A 21,074-nucleotide genomic window follows, 5' to 3' on the forward strand; every position below is an offset into this window, starting at 1 on the left:
CGTTCTGCCAACTCTTCTTTGATGAGGATGCCTTTTGGCGTCATTATCAAGCTTCCGTTGCATGTCGCCACGATTTTCTACCAGCCACTGCAAGCTAAGTTAGGGAAAGCGGACCAATCGCAGGCGCCGGCACCACCCTCCTCACGCGGTTATCGATTTTCACTGCTGTGGCACTTCAGCCTGCTCCTCGCCTCTTGTCAACCAATTAGATAGGACAAGCCGCTCAGTGTAGGCAATGTTATTCGTTTTTCAAACAAACAAAAATTACCTTCTATGAACGAGGAGAGCGTTTGATTGGTCTGTTCAGACAAACCTGCGGGTGACCGCCCGTTGCTTGCGTCGGCGGTTACGCAAATTTGACGTCAGGAGATTAGAATACGAACATGTTGGAATAGTTTTACGTTACAGAGCCCTAGTTTGACTTCAAAAGAACGCCTTACGTGCTATTTCATACTTACTTTACAATGCACATGCGCGTGATATATTCCGGAAGTTTAAAATTTTACGAGTTGACGACATTCATGAGTAACAACTTATTGGTTCTTTTAAATGTGACATGATTAATGGTACTAATCATATCATAAACATCGCGAACTTGTAGGAGAATCGTGCTTTACGCGTAAATCGATACACTGAACACTCCGCAGTTCCACGCCCACGGACTAATTATGGCCTTCAGGCACTCTCCTACTGTCTCCCCTCAACACCTAACAAATGCAATCTAAATGATAAAAAACATACGTCATATATCCAAGAACACATTATTGCAAAAACGTCTGTCAATGTTAACTTTCGGTTTGTCACTTGAAAAGTATTTCTGTGCTGTTTCAGAGTTGTCATTTCTCCTTTTGCTGTATATATACATGCGTACACACACACACACACACACACACACACACACACACACACACACACACACACACTATACATATATACATACATATATATATATATATATATATATATATATAAAGTGTGTGTACATAATAAACTTGCCACAACTATGTACAACGAATACGTTGCCATGTTGCTCTCTGCTGTTCACGGGGAGGTGGGACCAATCAAGCTGCCGTTATGCAGCTTTTATCCTGCCATCCCCACCACTTGTATGCATCGGTGCTTATGTGGTAAATAAACTTCAACCTAGCGTGGCCCATATACAAAATCGTTCCGGGGATTAAGTACGCGTTTATTTATCACTATGAATCGTACGACGAAGTCGACAAGTGTTGCTGTACAACTTTCACAAGGGTCTACGGCTAGGAAATTGTGTGACGACGTTAACGTTTCTTACTTTCACATTGAAAATCACGAGCGATTCCACTATGTGAAGGTGGTTGACCAGCGAAGCTGTTTAGCACACGGCACGGAGGTGACACATAATTTTGAACTAAGGTAAGAACTTATTTATTGTCTTTATCAGTGGTCACTTTTTCACTCGCAACCACAATCACATTTTTTGATAATGTCAAACCGATGCACGTACGCCGCGGGGCAGTCGGTTGTGCCGGATCGGCGTGGCATCGCAAGGAATATGTCTGCAACACGGAACGCGTAAAGCACTCCGTTTTCGGTACCGACACATCCACATTGAAATCACCTACAACGACAACAGGGGTAGTGTCATCGCAGCTAATTCACGCAAAATGAGTAGCCATGAACGTTACGGGACTATGAGTCATTTAATTTTTGCTTGCTGACGGGAGTGTGAGGTATTGCTCATGGGGGTATGAGCCATTGATTATGAGAGCTTTCAACATGTTGTTCTGTATGTTGTATGTGTGATTAGAAAGAATTTGGGCATGGATCGCTTCCCTTTGCTTAGTGCTTGTAGCCTCTTCCTTACGGGACTATGAGCTATTGCATTTTTGCTAGCTTACTGAAGCATGAATGCTTACGGGGGTTTGAGCCATTGGTGATAGTTTTTGTTCACGAAGAACAAGAATGCATGAAATGCTCGCCATACAAAGATTCCTTGTAAAATGTAAACACTTCAATTAATAATCTGCTCCCGTTCCCACGAATATCCTCAAGGGTGCGATATGCTCAACTGCACTAAAAATGCATCGGCATGACTTAATGATTTGCAATTGCTGTCGCCCTAAAAGACACCTGAGTTCCTACCGTATCCCCCTGAGATTATCTGATTTTAATATGCTAAAGTCGCAATCAAATGCAACAAACTCATCTCGGGCGTGACTTCTTCACCGCGCCAGTCGCGCACTCATTGCTGCCGCCCGGGCTAAGGATGAACGAAGCAAGCAACGTTCGCCTTCGTAGTGCGTAGGCTACAGCAGCCCTCCTGGACCAAAGGCCCCACATTTTTTCCCTAGAAATGACTGCTCCTCACGCATGCGCACAAAGAGCGGTTAAATCTAATTTTGATGTTCTCTTATTTTACAGGGGCGCTTGCGTGCTGCCGTCTTGAACTGTTAACCCTGCCGTCTTCCATCGGTAACAACCAAATGCATGGTGCGACAATACATTTACATGCATGAAAATGGTTGTGCGGACACGTTTGTAGTTCTATGACCATGTTAATTTGGCGTCGCTGCGCACAAAACGAAAAAATTCTTCGCGTAACAGCTCAAGATGGTGACGCGCATAAAACAAAAATCGTTTTACGCGGCCTAGTAAGGCATCATAGGTTTCGTTCCCGGTGAATGTGGCCTTATTTAGATCACTACGAAATAAGAAAGAACCCGCGTACCGATATTCCATATCTACGTTCACAATACTTTTCTTACGTAACTGCCGTCCGCGTTTAGGCATCCCCATGGCAATTGTGTATCTATCACACCTATTGCTATTTTTCAGCCTGATAACAAAGGAGTGAACAGCAAAACAGTAACGCCCTTTCGGCAACTTGTCTTTGCTTGGCGTTGTCCGGTGCACTGCGCGTGGCGTTCACGCGGCACTGCGCAATGACTGCGCTGCAACACCGGCCTAAATGTGCTTGCTGAAGCAGAAGTGTGTGTTTGGGTGATACAATAAAGCAATCATGCGGAGTGAAATGAACCTTCCAACTCTCAACGGCACTGTTTAAAAAAAGAAAGTAAAAACATTCGCTCTATATGCTAGCAGCATAAATGACAAGGAAGGCCTTTCACTGCGGTTTCGTAACGACTTTCGCACACCGAAAAGCTGCACATTCGCTTCATAGAGCAAGGTAAGGCCAAGACAATTATATCACTAAAATGCTAAAATATGGTGCGAAGTGGGTAATTCTGTCTTGGGTCCTACACATAGGTAGTCTTCTAAGCGAACCGCATGACGTAAATATAACCTTATTAGAGAAGGTGAGAACAGAATCTGCTTTCCGCTAACGGAAATATCAATTCATATTTTAACCGACCCTTACAAGCAGAAACGTGTTGTATACATGCAAACGTTAAGTTAGAAATGTTACATTTGTCCAAGTTTTCGAAAAGTAAAAAAAAAAAAGGTTGATGAAAACACCGTCATCCCTTTCTGTGAAGCACATTTCACCTTCAGCCTTTGGTACCCTGACAGCACCCAGCGGAAGGGGGCGTCCCTGGAGCTCCTCAGCAGGGGCAGCTCCTGTAAGTGCTGCATCGGTGACCACGGCTCGGCCTCGTCCAGGAGCCTCTGGCGGCCATCTGCAGCCTCTTGCGCCTTCTGTAGGTCTGCCAGACGGTCACCTAGCGCTGCCTCCAGACGAGCCTCCAACATGGTCTCCTGCGAGTTCGCCACCTAGCTACAGAGAGCGTCTTGGTACCTTTCGCCCATCTTCGCGAGCATGGCACCCATCGTTACGAATGCTCAGCGTCGTCTGTCCGTGCCCGAATAACATGGAATGCTCTGCCGACGGCAACCGGTATGTAGCAAATGGATAATCGTGACAGAAACATACGCACGTCAATATTGCGTTTACTGAATGAGGCAGAGGTTCCATCTTCGACAACAGTCGTGAACGCACCGAAGGATACGCCATGAGCGTCCTGCGCACGTTCACGTCAGCCGTCATTTAGATAAAGTCAAGCATGCGCTTCAAGTTGCGATGCATTTCTGGATACGGGGTTTAGGCTTAGGCGTGATGGCAAGGCGGGGCGCGTCATATATGAAGTCTTAAGTGGGAGTGCGAATTTATGTCATGCACTTCTTATTACACACGTCTACCTACACGTAAAAGCGAGAAGGTAAGAAATAATCAGGCTGAAGACAGCTTTTTTGTTGTCGTTGTTCCTTATTGGGGACAATTTTCAACAAAAAAAGATCACACAGACTTAAGCCACATGTTAGAATCTGAGAACCGAAGCTTTCGTGAAGCGATTAAACAAGTGCTTTACATCTGACTAAATTCTGCACAGCGTTTTGCACCATACTGATTAGCTGCCTACCAGTGAAGATGTCCAGACCCAGGACCGCCACCACCTGACCCTCGTGACCACGCAATTATATACTGTGTCCGGGATAGGTCTCCTTTGCTATGACACTGTATCCATGGTTGGTGCGCCGAGTATAGTGGGCCGATCCTGGAGATACTAGTGCAATAGCAAAGTTCAATTGCGCTGTTGATGAAGTACAGTTGTTGAAACGAGGATTTTAAGTGTCATTTGTTTCATCACTGCATAATTACATAGAAAACAAGGCTAGCAGCCAGGATAACTGGAACGGTATAAAGTAAAGACTCTACTGATTCGCTGCGTTTGAGCTATTCTGCAAGAGAGCAGCAGCACCCACGGCAAAAAACAAAAGCCAGGGGAGGGAGGGGGGGGGGGTGAAGGGTGGCACAGAAAGCTTCGCTTTTAGAATATCTTGAATGACGCACATAACGTCATATTTAATGTAATTCTTCAAAATATCATGCAAAAGCCTATTAAGGTTGAAATAAAGCAGACACATATTGATACATTTATTTTTGCAGCTACTTCAATACAGAAATGAAATTATGTACAGCCTAATATATAATAAAAGGCAAAAATTTGAAACATTTCTAGAATTGCACAAGCAAAGCAGAAACGTGCACTGAGGTTTTCATTTCAACCGTCCGGTGAACATGTTTTATTTTTCTCTCTTATCTTTGAGAGCCCTTTCCCCCTTGCCCCGTGCAGGGAAGCTAATCTGGCTTGGTCTGGCTAACCTGCGTGCTGTTCGCTTACACTCATTTTTTTCTCTTCAATTCAATGTGAGATATTCCAAATGCATAGTGATCTGCTAAGACTCGTCCTGTTCGCCATCGTCTCTGAAGCTTAGTTCCAAATTTCCTGTGTGCTGTGCAGCTCGGCAATCGTCACCGTTGTGATGTTCAAGGCTCTAAAATGTAACAGCCAGCTTCATCGTCCATCGAGCAATGAACTTCATTGTGCTGTTGATGAGCTGCCCTGAAGACGCCTTGAGCGATGTGCACCGACGTGGTGCCCGCTCTCCCGTATTTCATTAAAGCGAAGCCTTTTTTGCCTCTTCCATCGACATACCTGTTGCTGGCTGCTGTCTTGTGCTGTAGCTCTTGCCGAAGCTATTGCCGAATTCACTGTGATTCCTGCTCAATAAAGTCTTGCACAATTGACCGGTGCCGGACATAGTGCAAGTAAACACAATAGATATAGAGAAAAAAGATCAATAACCATTTGAGATAAATGCGAGAGAAATGAGCTAGCATTAGGTCGCGCCTCTTTGAGGTCCTGGATCCATGATTTAAGCCGCGTTAACGACATTGAAAAGTGTTGTTCAGTCGCGCACCCGAGACACGTCCTCCCTCTACCAGGAACGAAGTGCAACTTACGGTGGTCCCTAGCAGACCACCGCCAATTGCACTTTATATATAGTTACCACATGGCCAGCCTCCCACACTTCACACACATACACTTTTTAGCTCACTTTGACATTTCTAAGGCTAACGCTATAAAACAAGGAACGGCAGGGAGGTTAACCAGACGGGCGTCCAGGCTAGTAAAGACAACATTTAGTGTGAATTAAGGCAACCGACGGGCCAGTATAAGACAGTGCAAAGAAACACCCTATATAGGGCAAAAAAGACGTTCCACTGAGCCGAACGTAGTGCAAAACACACATCAGATACAGCGCAAATTAAGCTGACCTGCGGTACCGGACGTAGTGAAAACAAATACCAGATATAAAAGTGTGAATTAAGGCGCCCTGATTGGCTGGTACTGAACATTGTGCAAACAAACAAGAGATATAATGGAAATTAGGGAGGCATACGGTAGCGGATGGGAAGCAAACAGACATCGAGTCGTAGTACGTATTTAGGCGGTCCGAATTGTTGGCATAGCGCAAGCAAACACTCGACGTAGTGTGGATGGTGTGAATTAAGGCGACCCGTGGTGGCAAGTGACGCACGGGAGCGTGCACGTGAGCTCCAACACCAAAAGCCGTAGTTATTGCGGCATCGTCACTTGTTCGCCTTCATGCCATTGTGCTAATTTCTTTGTTGTTGTGCCAACGTCACACTTCCGCCGTTTTCCCTCTGTCGCTGTCACGCTGTTGTCATATCGTCTACATCACGCAGCCATCTTCGAGTCGTCGTAATCAGTCCGTCATCGTTCAACTGTAGTCATGCCACAGTCGCCATTGCGTCGTCGTAACAGGGTAACCATTGTGCCGTCGTGATCGTTCCATCTTCGTTGTTTTGCCGCAGTGATTCCACTGTTGTCTTTCCATTTTCGTCATGCCTTTGTCGTTGCGCCACTGTCGTCATTCCAGCTCTGTTATTTTATTCTTCCAACTATCGTCGTCATGACCTCATTGTTATAGCATCAGCATCATTCTAGCATCGGCGTTACGTCGTCACACCATCGTCACTATAGCAGGATCATCCCACTGTGATCATCCAATCTTCCTCACATAGTCGTCGTCACGTCATCGCCGTCGTACCATCATCGTCACTCCAGCTAAATCCCTGTACGGGCCTAATGTTTGGCCCGGGCACGGCCCGAGCCCGTTTTATGAAACCCGGGTCCAGCCGGGCCCATGATACCAAGCCCGAGCCCAGCTCGGGCCCGCCTAGGCCCGGGTGTTCATTACTCAGCTTACCCAGGGCCCGCGTATGCATGACCAGGCCTGGCCCGGGCACGTTGGAGAAAATTTGTTGATGATAATCATTGTTATTGGTGCCTTGTCCTTTGTAGCTGGCGATGAGACGCAAAATTCGGTATATGCATGCATTGACATTTCGCTTTACCCGGAGTGGTAGACTAGCGGTCAAGCTGTTGCGGTGCTAAGCTCAAGGACGCGGGTTTCATTACTGGTCGTGGTGGCAGCATTTTGAAAGGGGCTAAATGCAAAAATGCCAGAGTGCATAAATATTTGTGCAGGTGAAATAAATTCAGGTGGTCCAAATTAATCCGGTCCCCGCTACGGCATGCCTCATAATCATATCATGCTTTTCGTACGTAATACGCCAGAATATAAATGAAGTATTTGCTTAGGTGGTACATGAAAAGTCATTACAGTAAAGGTATAGCGACAATAAAACATCATGAAAAAAGCGTGAAAGCAAAACTAAAATGAAAAAGCAGATGGAAGCAAACCCAAGTCATTCTCTCTAATCCTCTTCAGTGCACTTCATGTTGGAAACAATAATGATTACACAAATTTTTAAGACAGGCTCGTGATTAATAATTTGTTGCAGCAAGATAAAAAGTTGAAGGTGCACAGGAAGCAAAAGCAGATGAAATGCAAATCGTTCTTATTCTAACTTCGACACAAAAACGTAAAGACGACGTAGAATATAAATTACATCAAGAAGCTTTCACACACAATGCTTCAGGCTATCCCAGCTAAAAGGTTCCTCCCTTTTGATGAAATAAAAATAGAAATTTCGCTTAAAATAACACGCAGTGACATGAAAAGATATCATCCGAAAACGATGCCACAAAAACAGGACTTTGTGAAGGCCAGCAAAAAGCAATAATCTACATGTTCTTATGCAAAAACAGCAGTTTGTCCAGGCTCTTAAGCTTCAGGCAGGTCCTCCTCTCTTGGGGTGTGTACCCAGCTGCACTAAAATTCTTTTGGCTACACACAGATTGTACCATGTGGGTCAGCCTCCTTCTCACCTTCTCGGGGTCTAATCCGCTGAAGTGTATAAGCAATGAAAGACCGAAATCTTTTTTTCTCACACGCAAACAGCAGTTTTGTGGCGCACTACCTGTGCTGTGATTTAGTATGCGAATATCTATATATATTTATTTCTATACATACATACATATATATATATATATATATATATATATATATATATATATATATATATGAACGAGAGGAAAGGGGGTTAACCGAGGGTCCCGATTTTTATTAGTCATATCATAAGAAGCCAACAAACACTGACACCAAGGTCAGCATAGGGGAAATTACTTGTGCTTAATAAATGAAATAAAAAAACGCTAAAGTAATGGAAATTAAAGTGGATGAAGCAACAACTTGCCGCAGGTGGGAACCGAACCCACAACCTTCGCATATCGCGTGCGATGCTCTACCCATTGAGGTACCGCGGCGCTGTTTCCCAATCCACTTTCTTGGGTATTTATGTGTACTAGTAGAACACATAAGTAGTAGTAGTAGTGGTCTGTGAGTGGTGGCGCTGGCTAACACTCCCCAGGGTTCTACTAGTACACATAAATACCCAAGAAAGTGGACGGGGAAACAGCACCGCGGTAGCTCAATGGGTAGAGCATCACACGCGATATGCGAAGGTTGTGGGTTCGGTTCCCACCTGCGGCAAGTTGTTTTTTCATCCACTTTAATTTCCATTATTTACCGCTTCTTCATTCCATTTATTAAGCACCAGTAATTTCCCCTATGTTGTCCTTGGTGTCAGTGTTTGTTGGCTTCTCATGATGTGACTAATAAATATCGGGCCCCTTGGTTAACCCCCTTTCTTCTCGTTTATATATATATATATATATATATATATATATATATATATATATATACCACCCGCCGTGGTTGCTCAGTGGCTATGGTGTTGGACTGCTGAGCACGAGGTCGTGGGATCGAATCCTGGCCACGGCGGCCGCATTTCGATGGGGGCGAAATGCGAAAACACCCGTGTGCTTAGATTTAGGTGCACGTTAAAGAACCCCAGGTGGTCGAAATTTCCGGAGTCCTCCACTACGGCGTGCCTCATAATCAGAAAGTGGTTTTGGCACGTAAAACCCCATAATTTTAATATATATATATATATATATATATATATATATGCGCACAAACATGAATTCACGGGTATAAAACGAACACACAATTGGAGACAACCTTTGCGTTAGCGCAAAAACGATAATATCATCGAGAGCGGTAATATAGTGCAATCGCAAAATGGGCAACAGGGAAATCGTTGAAAGAGCGGTTTTTGTATAAGTTCTTTTTCCATACGCATACACAATGTTAATTTTTGTGGAATAGTTAAAAACGAGAACTTCGTCTGTTTCTTTTTTTTTTTGGGGGGGGGGGGTAAAGTATAAGAGTCAGCTGTTTGCACGTGTCACTTCAGATTCGCACAGAATACCTTGGACTACGCAATGCGCAGCGTTCGTGCGGGCTCTAAGGCCTAACTTAGGCCCTTTAATGAGTTGGCCCAAGTCCGGCCCGGCCAGGGCCCGCGCAGTACTCTAACTGCAGCGTGGTCCTCCTACGATCATCACGCAGTGGTAGCCACACCGTCAACGTCGTACCACCGTCGCCACTCCCGCGTCATCATCTCATAGTCGTGCCGCAGTCACATCAACGTCCTCACTCCACTGCCGTCATCCCATTGCCGCCGTGCAGTCGCCATCATGTCGTTGTGGTCATTTTGTCGTAGTGGTTCCAGTGTCGGCATGCCTCCGTCCGCATTTCGTCGTCGTCATTTCGTCATCATCATACTGTCATTATCATTCATGTCGTTGCACTCGTTCCGTCATCGTCATTGTTTCGTCGTCATGCGTGTCATGCGCACGATCGAGCGCATCGAGTTGAGTCAGGTGCTGTCTAATGGAACTGTCCATCAGGATCCTGCGGCCTCTACTTGCATATGATGGCTAAGCAGCCACAGCGTTTTTCCATGTACCGATGAAATATTCGCCTAAACTGATTCCCACAGCGCGTGACCTCCGCAGATTTTTCCCTCGTATGGTAAAACTTGCTCGGATCAACTTCGCTGAGCTATCTGGAGTATTTAGCGAATAAATGGCGCTATTATATGCTCAATCTACATGCTTATATATGCTAGCGTTTCAAAGCGCTTTTGAAAGCGAAGCTTATTTTTTTGCCTCTTTCTCTGACTTTCTCGCTGCTGGCGCCGCCGCCGTCGCTCCGGACGCGAGCTCCAACCGCAACACGCCACACCGTCATCATGCCTTTGTCGTCATTTGGCCGTCGTAGTGCCACCGTCGTCATCCCAATGTCGTAATACTTTTGTCGTCGTGCCATCATCGTCACCGCGTCGTCACCGATCCATCTTCGTCATCCCATGGTCGTCATGCCGTCATCGACACGCCATCGTCATTCTAGCATCGCCATACCAGCGTGGCCATCTCGTCGTGTTCATATCATTGTAATCATTGCATCACCATCATACTGTGGTCACGCGTGGTCGTCATCCCAGCAACGTGACTGTCTTTGTGACACCATCTCCGACATGCTATAGGCGAAAATTCCAGCATGGTTGTCACTTTGTCGCTACGCCATCGTCGTCATCTCGTGGTCTTCATGACATTGTCGTCATGCCATCTTCGGCCTTGACATATTTTACTCGCACATATAATATAGTTGTGTTTTTTGGCTTCCTTACCGCATAAAACCCCAAATATATTTTTAAAAAATTTCTGCTTCGTTTCATGCAATATCTGGAAATATGTTTTCAAATTATTGCATCAAGGCCTTGTGGTTTTAGCAGAGGCAAAAGCGAACCTATACCTGGTAGTTTATTTTTTTCAAATTATTCACATTGTCTGCCGCATAAAATGTTATACGTGTGGCTAAAATTAGCCTAACCTTACCATTGGGGCGCGTGAAATTCCTGGAAGGAAATTCTTGAGTTTGTCAGACAAAGATCAACATAGCACTTCTCGCATTTCATTCCCGGTTTCCCCTCGCAAAGTTCAACTATGCAGCACTGCTGCTCTTCTTATACAGCAGGCTATTGACCAACTGGGTCGTATCTGTCATCTGCTAGCTAATTCGTACCGCGCTGCAGCTGTTTCAACCGCTGCACTGGGGATAAAGATAGATCCCTTCGCGCTTTCGTGGCATGTCAGCCACACCAGCTTTCGAGAAGTCCTCCACGACAGCGGCGGAGCTGAGAGGCAAAAGGGAGCATCTGCTGGACCCGCAAGATGTTGCGTGAGGGGAGAAGCCATCGCCGACACACCACGTCACCCTCGCTGTCGCAAGCCGGTGTTATCCGCGCGTTCTTTGTCCACGCAGGGTCTCGCTGCGTTCTAACCATGGTGGTTCTGACTGCGCCGCGGCCAGCCCAAATGAAAATGCGCCAAGCGTCTCAACGTGCTCGCTTGCCCGCGAAGGATTCATAACTGGGAGCGGCTCTCAATTGGATCTTAATGCTTTCGAATTCGCAACTCATAAATACTTAGGCGTCCTCGGATCTTCTTAGTTTAGTTGACGCTTTTCACTTCTGTTTATGCGTATAGTGAGCATTGCGCAACCTTCTCAGAAGCCCCCCCCCCTAATTTTTACTTCGTCTGGAAAATATTCACAGCAAAATAGATGCCGCCACAACCCGTGAGATGCTTTTCATATCATTAGCAAAATCATTTTTTAGCCGCTGAAATAGTGAAAACAAATTCTGAGTTTTTATGTGCCAAAACCACGATATGATTAAGGTACGCATCTTCAGCCTGCACGGGAGTTCTTGCATTTCGCCCCTACCAACGTAACAATGTTTAGCTACTAAGAATACAAGTGCGTTGTATATCAAACAGTAGTACCGTCACATAAAACTAAAACAACAGAAGACAGTCACCGAAGTATCCTTACGCGATTTCAATGCGAAATCATTGTGACTTCTTTAATTAATTGGTTACGTCTATAATGCGTGACGTCATGCATTGCCACATGCCCTTCGCAACTCTGCCTTAATGCACCTCAGTCCACTTTGCTCTAATTTGTAACAAACTTAATGCACCTTGCTCTAATTTCTACCAACCTCAATCCACCTTCAGTAGGTTTAATCCCCCTTAATCTTCCTTAATGCACCTTGTTCTGATGTGTACCAACCATAATCCACTTTATTCTACCTTAATGCAGTTTTATTCGCTTTACTTCACCCTAATTCATTTTACTCCACCTTAAGTACCCTGACTCTAACTTTTTCTAACTTTATCTGATTCTAATTTATCTTAATTCACTCTAACTCGCACTGATTACCCATATGTGCAACTAATTAGCGTTGCTATATCATTTACTATCTTCCCTATTACTACTGACGTCGTACAAGACACTGATGACGTCACATTGATCTTGTTACAACTCGTTGCAGACAACAACGGTGGCTTTTTTGCCTAATGGGGCATATAATGATTTCGCATTATTATTAGCGGCGAGAATTAGGAGTGGCGCCCTCTCGCGAGTGACGTCACGGCCAGGACGCCGCTCGCTGCGGCTCGCTCGGCTGCCGCGCGCGCTCGTTCCCTTCGTGCATGCTTGGGGTATGGGTGGCTCAAGCCGTACGTATTGAAGAATACGTCGGCTTCTTTCAGCTGCCATGCCTTAACCACAGTTTCTTCTTCAAAAGCGTGTGATTCGAGAAAATTTGCGGCTTGGATATCGCAAGCTAAGTAGCGTTAAAGGGGTCTACTAGGTTTTGCAATGCATATATGCGCCGTGTCTATCGGTAAATTTTGACTAAAAAAAGAACATCTGCAAATTCAACACGCGCAGTTGTGTATGATGCTTCGCTAAACACTTAACATTCCTTTAGTATTTAGCTATGAAAGGCATTGCATTTTACGTGGAAGAAAAATTTGGTAATTGGCGTCAACATGTTATCCGATGTTAGAAAGACACTGCCCAGCGGAGCTGTCATCATAATTCCTATTACTCTGGTGTGTTGTTCTATTCAAATATGGCCATTCATTAATGCGTAAAAAAATAGTTAGGCGCGCATTTCTTATGAAAAAGTTAGCTGCTACTTTCATCCCCCTCTGAAACAGGCCTCCAAAAAACGAATTGCTCATGGCTGCTAACACGACGGTGCGTCATGTAGAGTATTTACATAGTTAATTCACAAACACCATAGTAGCAATCACCTGAGAGAAAAGTTTCGTTGTTAAGATCGAGAGCCACTCAATTGAAAGTGATGAAATGTTTCATAGTGGCCCTCAGTAGCCTTTATCGACAATATGGCACACCCCTGATCACGTAATGGTAGCAAACGACTGTCCGGATGGCGAGGCACGCTATGTTCGCGAAACCCATCAGTTCACTACAACTTCGAATTAAAGCCATAAAGCATTTTTTACAGCGCCAACTGGAATGGCTAAAGTATTCTCGAGCTACTACACCGCAGCTTAGATTGCCTACAAAAGGAAAATTCAAGCACCTTCTGTCTCACGATGTCTCGATCCAGCGTTATTTAATTATACAAACGGATAACAATTCACTTCGTCGGCACATAAAAGAGAACCTTGCAGGCTAAATTAAGTTTGCTCCAATCCAATCGCAAACATTCATAAAGAAAGCACCACAAGCCTTGCATATACTTTCACTTGATTTCTGACCCTCCACCGGAGAATTTTGATATCTTGAATATGTCCCATACTACTAGTCGTTGACGCTTCGACTTCTTTCTGGCTGCAGCTATGCGGTCCAGCAGGCATGCTTCACTAAAAAAATTGGGCCGAGTAGCCTGTGTCAGTTCGCCAAACAGATTCGTCATGTATATTCCTCAAGCAACAAGCACCAGTAAATTTCTCAAGTGAATTTGATTTTATTTGATGTATTAATTTTCATTTACACAAACACATGTACAGAGGAGTGGTAAATGGAGGTGGATGAGGGAAAAAAGCCGCACAGACGCGGCTTGAGGTAACCTCACCCCCTTAGGTACAATATGGCTGCATGGGGTAACACATCAAGCGCCATATAAATTACATTTATATAGTGGCCATAAAACACTGCAGTTAAACAATATATGAAAGAACAGTGAAATATTTCCACAATAACAATGCAAAACACACTACGGCATTGAAATAAATAAGTGATACACACTAGGTAACATAGACAAAAAAAAGGAACATAACATACATTATTAATCATTAACAAACGCGCTCTAAAGAGGTGAGTTGAACGTGTAGCACGGAAAAGGGAATATATATTGGTACATTCCTATTTGTACTCTGTAAATAGCTGTAAGCCTTCATTAACTTTACTTCAAGTTTCCGCCGCTTAAAAAAATAAACACGTGAAGAACTGCCTAATGTTGACAAGCAGGTAAAGAAGGAAGTGAGGCGTGTAGAATCTAAGCTCCAGTATTAGTTAAGTCCCCGTGCTACTGCCGAGCGTTTCTGCGAGGAAATGCAAAAATTCGATATTATACCATGAACTACTCGTCGTGAGCAAACCTGTCTTAGCGGAATGAAATCAACGTAACTGTTGTAGAAATCATATATAGCCAGCTTTGTGACATACTTGTTGCACCGCGGCAAGTATGGTATCATAACTGGATTCCTATAGGCTATGCTTTTGCGATTGTCTATGCGCGTATGAAAAACCCGCAATGGGCTGGTCTGCGTCGCTTCGGCTGGCACTGTAGCGTTGCCTTCGAGAGCTGCATTGTTGTCTAAGAAATTAGCTCTTTGAATAAATGTTCGCAAAGGAAGACGTCGTAAAAATATATTTGAGACGACCACCATAAGTATACAAGCAGAGAGAACGAGGGCGAACAAACGAAAACACCGCAGAAAGCGCCCGGACAACGCCCGAACCAACGTTACTAGATTATTTTCAGTTGTAAAACTCCGCCGCGGCACCTGACCCCTTTCTGTCGCGCCCGCGGGGCGGCGCGCGCGACGCTGTCGGCCCCAACGTTACTAGAGTATCTAGTAGCGATGGTCGGCCCGAAGCCGGGCGGTGCGAGCAACGTTTGTGCGGGTGGATAGAGACGCCGATGCGTGAAGCAGCGTGCCACGTTTTGCTCGTGTTTCTTATTTGTGTGCCAGGAAAATGCTGCTCGCCTTGTGAACAAACATGCCTGCAATGAAACAATGAAACGGCAATGAAACAAGAAAAACCACGAGAAAGAGACAAAGTGATAGCTAGGCAGGGTGCAGCGCCCTTCCTGTCACTTTGTCTATTTTTACTCCTGCTTTTTTGTTTGTGTTAATAAAACCTTGCTAGCATTCTACGACGAAATAGTGTACGTGACCACCGCCTTTGAACTTCGTGCGCATTTCCTAAGGGCTATAAACTTGTTACACTAATCATTTCAGGTGATCAAAGGTATTTTTGGAACTGCTAAACTTGACAGAACAGAATGCAATTCAAAAGAACCTGAAGCTTTTTGCATCATAACAAATGACAGAGTCGCTGCAAGTAACTCTGATGTCGACTTTAAACAATGTCGATAATCTGCTGCGTCAAGGTGCGCTGTTTCGACAGCCGAGTTAAATCAAGATCCATTGGATGCAAGGCACACTGTTCACATTTGTTATGACTACATTCACATTGCACTGTTTGCTAGGAAATTCACTCCCTTATGTTTTTTCAGCCTCACATTGGACTTGTGCGTTCCTTCGGTGGAGATGAGTCTCATCCAACTATAATCAACTTCGCGCAGATATTCCGCCTTCTAAGCCTGTAACACCTGTTAAAACGGCGATACGTGGGAGTGTAGAAGGTGTGCCAGGCCCTGCGCTCGTCGGCGTCAACGAAACATTCAAACAGACCAGAGAAGCCTGCAAGTCAAAGCATAGTCTCCGCAATGCCATTGAGGCGACGTTGATAAGTTGCGTGGAGCCAAGCAGCTCACCAAAATGTGCTTGCAATGAGCACACTTATGTTCGAGGAAACATAGAGGGCAATGTTGGTTATTATCTGTGTGGATATGTCACTCAGAAAGTCAGAAAGGGCGCACCATGTGATTTATGCATAACGCACATAAGCTCTGAAATCCCAGAAGTTGGCTGCGACAGTTACTTAATTGAGTGCAGAAGTCTCAAGCAATTGAGGTTCCTTAAAGCACCCGACGCCGAAGATGCTGGGCTTTATGAAGACTGCTAACAAAAGCTTCCCTGGATGAGGCAGGCCTTTACGGAGAGATATTTTGGAAGGTTTTAGATGATCTAGAGGGGTGCTGCCTCCCTCTTCTTGGTTGTCCAGAGCATATGTTCGCGTTCACGTGTGAAGTACTGAATTTCTTCATTGTTATGCGGATGCATTTGTACTCCAGGGATACCAACTGTCAACTAGAAAGCGGTCACAAGGTAGCTGTAGCAACCAAGAAAGTGCGTCTTTTGTGAATATCGATGCAGCATGCTTAGATTCATCAATCCGGCGTTGTACCGGTCCTATTCCCTTTTTTCATGTATGCATAAAACATGCAGCAAACGAAAAGACTCACTCTCCTCTTCAATCACCTATTAGCTGATTTTTAGAGTGCACAATGTAAAAAGGTTATTCTTTGAACATTTAGTGCCATGAAGAGCAGCAAAAAAAATACTGGCAGAGTCGGCGGCGCACTGCTGCCTTGGGAAGCTTCCGTAGCCAACCGGGCCAACCGTTGCGGCAGCGCCACCACGCGAGAGGAGACGGCAGAGGGTCACGCTCTCGCGCCGCTCCCAGGCGGAGTTTTACAACTGAAAAGTATCTAGTAGCGATGGCCCGAACTGTAGCAGACGACAGGCGCGAGTCCGTGCCCTGACGTCACGCGAGCGGCGCTCGCAGCGCCGCCCGTGTTCGTTCTCGGGGCTAATAGCTGTGCTCAAGCTGATCGTGAGAGTATGGTGTCGTATAAAATTACATAAACGCAGATAAGTCGCCCGACTGAGAGGCAGACGTACTGGTAGACCGTGCATCGTGGTGGACAGTCGCAAGAATATTAAAAAATGTTATATAAAATGATGATGCAAGCTCGAAATAAACGTACCTGACGTTACAAAAGCAGTTAGTATGATTAATATGAAATAGTCATAAGTTTAACAAATACTAGCGCAAGTTCTTTTTAAGTGTTACGATGGATCCCTCCTCTATTCCTGCAACCAAAGAATTCCGAAATGATAGTTACAAAAATGTTTGTAGTTGACTTGCCGTAATTGGCCCTGGCTTAGGTAAGAGGAAGTTATTTAATGCTGTGAGGCGGGGGCGATGTTGCATGAAGAAACTGATTTGAGTATCGTAGAAGAAATGGAAGCTTTCCATTTACAAATTTATATACGCGAATGCGGAGAAGTTATCTAGAGCTTTTGTCAAATAAAGTATCAAGCCTGAAGAGCACAGACGATGTATTGGATATGAAGCTGCTGACGGTTACTATTTCTGTCACTTGATTCCGAAGGTGCTGGATAGCGGACGCGTGTGAAGGCAGAATAAGTGTGACAGCAGGACTTATGCGTGCAGCTTTGCTGTCGAGCTAGCAGTTTCGTTTTGCTGTGCCTTAGGCAACAGAACGGATAACAATTTCCTTTAGGTCCATAGATGGCACTTATCATTTTGAAAATCCGTTATTTTGTATCTGGTGTTCCACCAATACTAAGTCTCTCGCAAACCCTATCCATAACTGCAGCACCGAGCTAAATGTCACGAGTAAAATCTCAGCACACTTATGGTTTGCTGGTGTAGCAAAATACTGTGTTGGTGCACAGCTGATTCGTCCCCTTCATATTATCTGAATCTTTTTTCTTTCTTTTTATTTTAGCGCAACACTGCGTCGAATTATCCAGTACCTCTCTCTCTGAGTGTGTGCGTGTGCGTGCGTGTGCGTGTGTGTGTGGGGGGGGGGGGCGTTCGTGCGTGCGTGCGTGTGCGCGCGCGCGCGTGTGTGTGTGTGTTGGTTTCTCAGCTATAGTTTCTTTAGACAGCTGGTTTCTCCAGCTGTATCCGCCTGGCTTAGATCTCAGTACATACCACAGTGCAACCCTAGTGAAAAAGCCGCAGCTACGAGGCACAAAAACGACTCACTGCGAAAGCGGAGCGCAGGCACAGTATAATTATGGCCGCAAGAACATGGCAGTTCTCCATATTCTTTACCTCACCTGCTTTTTGGCGAGTGAATCGAGCGATTCGCGCACACGGCTTTCGTGTTGCTCGTGCCTCTGACGAAGAGAGTCCGCCAGCTCGACCGACAGTCGCTCCAGCTGGGCGCGCAGCCGCGATTGTTCCTCTGTCACGTGACGTACTGCGTCAGCCGCCTTGCGCGCCTCGGCTTCGCCACGCTGCGCCGCACTGCACAGATTCTGCCGATCCGCCTCCATCTGTGAGGTGACATAAAAGAGACGCATGACTAGCACACCTTGGACGAAGTTACGGGGATTACGTCCATATAAAAAAGAACCGGAAGAAACCGCACATCTGTGCGACCTTGCTGAACCGCTCCCATTCTCAGCGACGCTGTTTCTTTGTTCAAGTCGCTTTAATAATATCAGCTGCTTCCCATCTAATCACGCACTTTAAAGCATTGTTCGCATGGGACTCGCTCGCTTGCAATGTTGCTTGCATATAAGGCTTTCAAGCATTTTAATGAATGATGTTCAAGCACTATCGTACTTCTCCGTCCAACATTTCACTTCGCATTCACTTCAATGAATTTCACACAAATGAAAAACACAATCTCACTAGCCCCTCTCTCAATGCGCAGGAAAATATCACGCCGCCAACATATGTTTCATCCCGCTTAGATCAGCCATGCAAAGTTGGTGCTTCACACTACTATACAACATCCCGCTGGAATTCATTTATTCCAAAGACATCGTTGGAGTGGAACCAGCTACCACGGGATATTGCACTTTCGAAGGACTTTGATGAATTGAAGAAGAAATTATCAACAGATTATTGCTTGCCATAGCTGTGGTTCCGTTTCCTTTTTTCTCGTAATTGCGCATTCTTTTGTATTTTTTCCGCACATTTGCTGTGTTCATATTTGTGCTAATGGTGGCGTTTTGCTACTTGCAACTTTTTTTCGTGTGTAATTGAGCGTTTCGTGGTATTTGTATAATTCTGAACTCACTTGTTGTTCCGGGTTGTGGATTACGTATTTGTTCCGGTATATATATATATATATATATATATATATATATATATATATATATATATATATATATATATATATATATATATATATATATATATATATATATATATATATATATATATAATAAATAAATAAATAATTAATTAATTAACCGTGTAATATTGCTATTCAGCCTTGTTCAGTGAACAAATCGATGCTATAGGTTTCTTCGTCTAAACAAATATATTTTCTGGCCTTCTAGTTTATCCTCTCGAATTGTACCCGTTTTCATACAGTTAATACACATTGAAATGTCAGAGACATGAAGCCGATTTGGGACTACTTTCACTCGCCCTTTGGCACTCAGCGGCCACAGCTTGTGCTGTAACAGAACGTTGTATAAGAAATAAAATTGTTCCTCGTCCACATTCCTTCTTTTTAGCGATAGGGACACAAGCAGGCCATTAAGGTGTCACGATAAAACGTGTATTGTCGAGGCAGAACTCTATTGCGCCGACAATTTGGTTTACGCGAAAAATTAAGATTCGAAGAAGCTTAGCAAATAACTTACATATATGTAGCGAGCTGGTGATGTACGAAGCATAGAGCCAAAATCAAGGCCGCCGGTGTGCTTCGCCATGTTCATCTCGGTGTTGAAGATTTGGTGCTTAGCATACTTCGCTGAGCGCTGGCCGCGCATCTCGCCGCGAGAAAGGGAACACGCGAGCGCGTCAGCTATCAAGCGGCCGAGAGAGTTGTTCGCCGGATGACGCGCGAGAGCGGCGGCGCCGTGAGGGCTCACGGTTGCGGAGTGCGTTCGTCGCCGTAGTCCACTGTACGTACGTCTCTCGCCGGGATACGCCATCTCGCCTTGCCGGCTCAGCATGTCTTCGCATAGTGAAACTGCCACAGTGCTCTGGCTAAGCATTATTTCAAAACCAATGAGGCCTGTGAGCGAACGTTCCGAGGTGTATCCGGCCTCTTCTGAGCAAACGAGCGGCGAATCACACGCACGTGCGCAGCCGTTGTCACGCCAATGCCCTCACGCTCTCGTCATTCTGCCGCCGTCGCGCTGCCTTCTCCACACTGTCGACATTTTGTCGTCGTCATGCCGTCTTGGCCATGCAGCCGTCGTCGTCACGCGCTCATCGTGACCATCGCTGTCCACGCATCGTTTTTACACGGCCGTCGCGGCCATGCTGTACACCAAAACATGTCGACAATTACTCGAATGTACCAGGTAATATACATGCAGGATGGGATGTTGCAGGCAATTATTAATCTTTTTGTGTGCTTGTGCATGCGTTATGACCGCCTCAGAGTAGGTTCATTGTAAACAGAAAAACAAACTTGTAACCGCCTTCGAATCGTTACAGCAATTGATCATTGTCCTCGTCATGTTTCCAGTACGGAGCGTGCTAAACCCGTTGCCCTGACTTACGTTAGGCACTCCTCTCCCATTCGTAATCGAAAGCCCAGTCATGCTTCTGTAGTTACTGAAGGGAATCCTGGGGCGCTATAACGTAAAGCTACTCCAAACTTTTCTTTTCCAATTCTGCAATCAGCCCTCCTCGATTGGACGCAAACGTTTTTTAACCAGCCCCACTTCGCAGGTCTGTCACGCGACGCCACAAAACCGCTATAGCTTCCCCATCTGATATGACGCGTACGCGCAGATTATAAATTATTGGACCGAACAAAAGAAAAATAGTTGCTTCTCATTCGAAGCCTATTCGCCATTAGCCCTCGGTTATTTTCAAAAGTTATTGGGCTGCACCCAATTCACCTGCCTTTCACGCGACGTCACAAAACCGCGAAAACTCACCACGTCAAAGTGACGTGTACGCGTTAAAGGTGCATTAATATGCCGAACAAAACTGATCTTTTTTCGGAATAGCCGCAGGCTGCCCCGTTCCAAAAGGAATAAAATAAG

At 45.2% G+C, this 21,074-nt stretch overlaps 1 protein-coding gene across 2 annotated transcripts in view; it reads right to left on the reverse strand.

The window, feature by feature from the left end:
- LOC135909346 (golgin subfamily A member 6-like protein 4) overlaps nucleotides 1-21,074 on the reverse strand; it is a 63,121-nt gene that overhangs the window by 4,775 nt on the left and 37,272 nt on the right. The window contains exons 3-4 of one of the 2 annotated variants that reach the window (XM_065441292.2): nucleotides 18,168-18,386; nucleotides 3,490-3,699 (exon numbers count right to left, since the gene is read on the reverse strand). In XM_065441292.2, coding sequence (XP_065297364.1) covers nucleotides 3,490-3,699; nucleotides 18,168-18,386 — 429 coding nt within the window. The remainder of the gene's footprint in view (nucleotides 1-3,489; nucleotides 3,700-18,167; nucleotides 18,387-21,074) is intronic. The other variant, XM_065441293.2, reaches the window with a different exon arrangement.

Source organism: Dermacentor albipictus, chromosome 1 (genome assembly GCF_038994185.2).
Source record: "Dermacentor albipictus isolate Rhodes 1998 colony chromosome 1, USDA_Dalb.pri_finalv2, whole genome shotgun sequence".
Taxonomy (NCBI): domain Eukaryota; kingdom Metazoa; phylum Arthropoda; class Arachnida; order Ixodida; family Ixodidae; genus Dermacentor; species Dermacentor albipictus.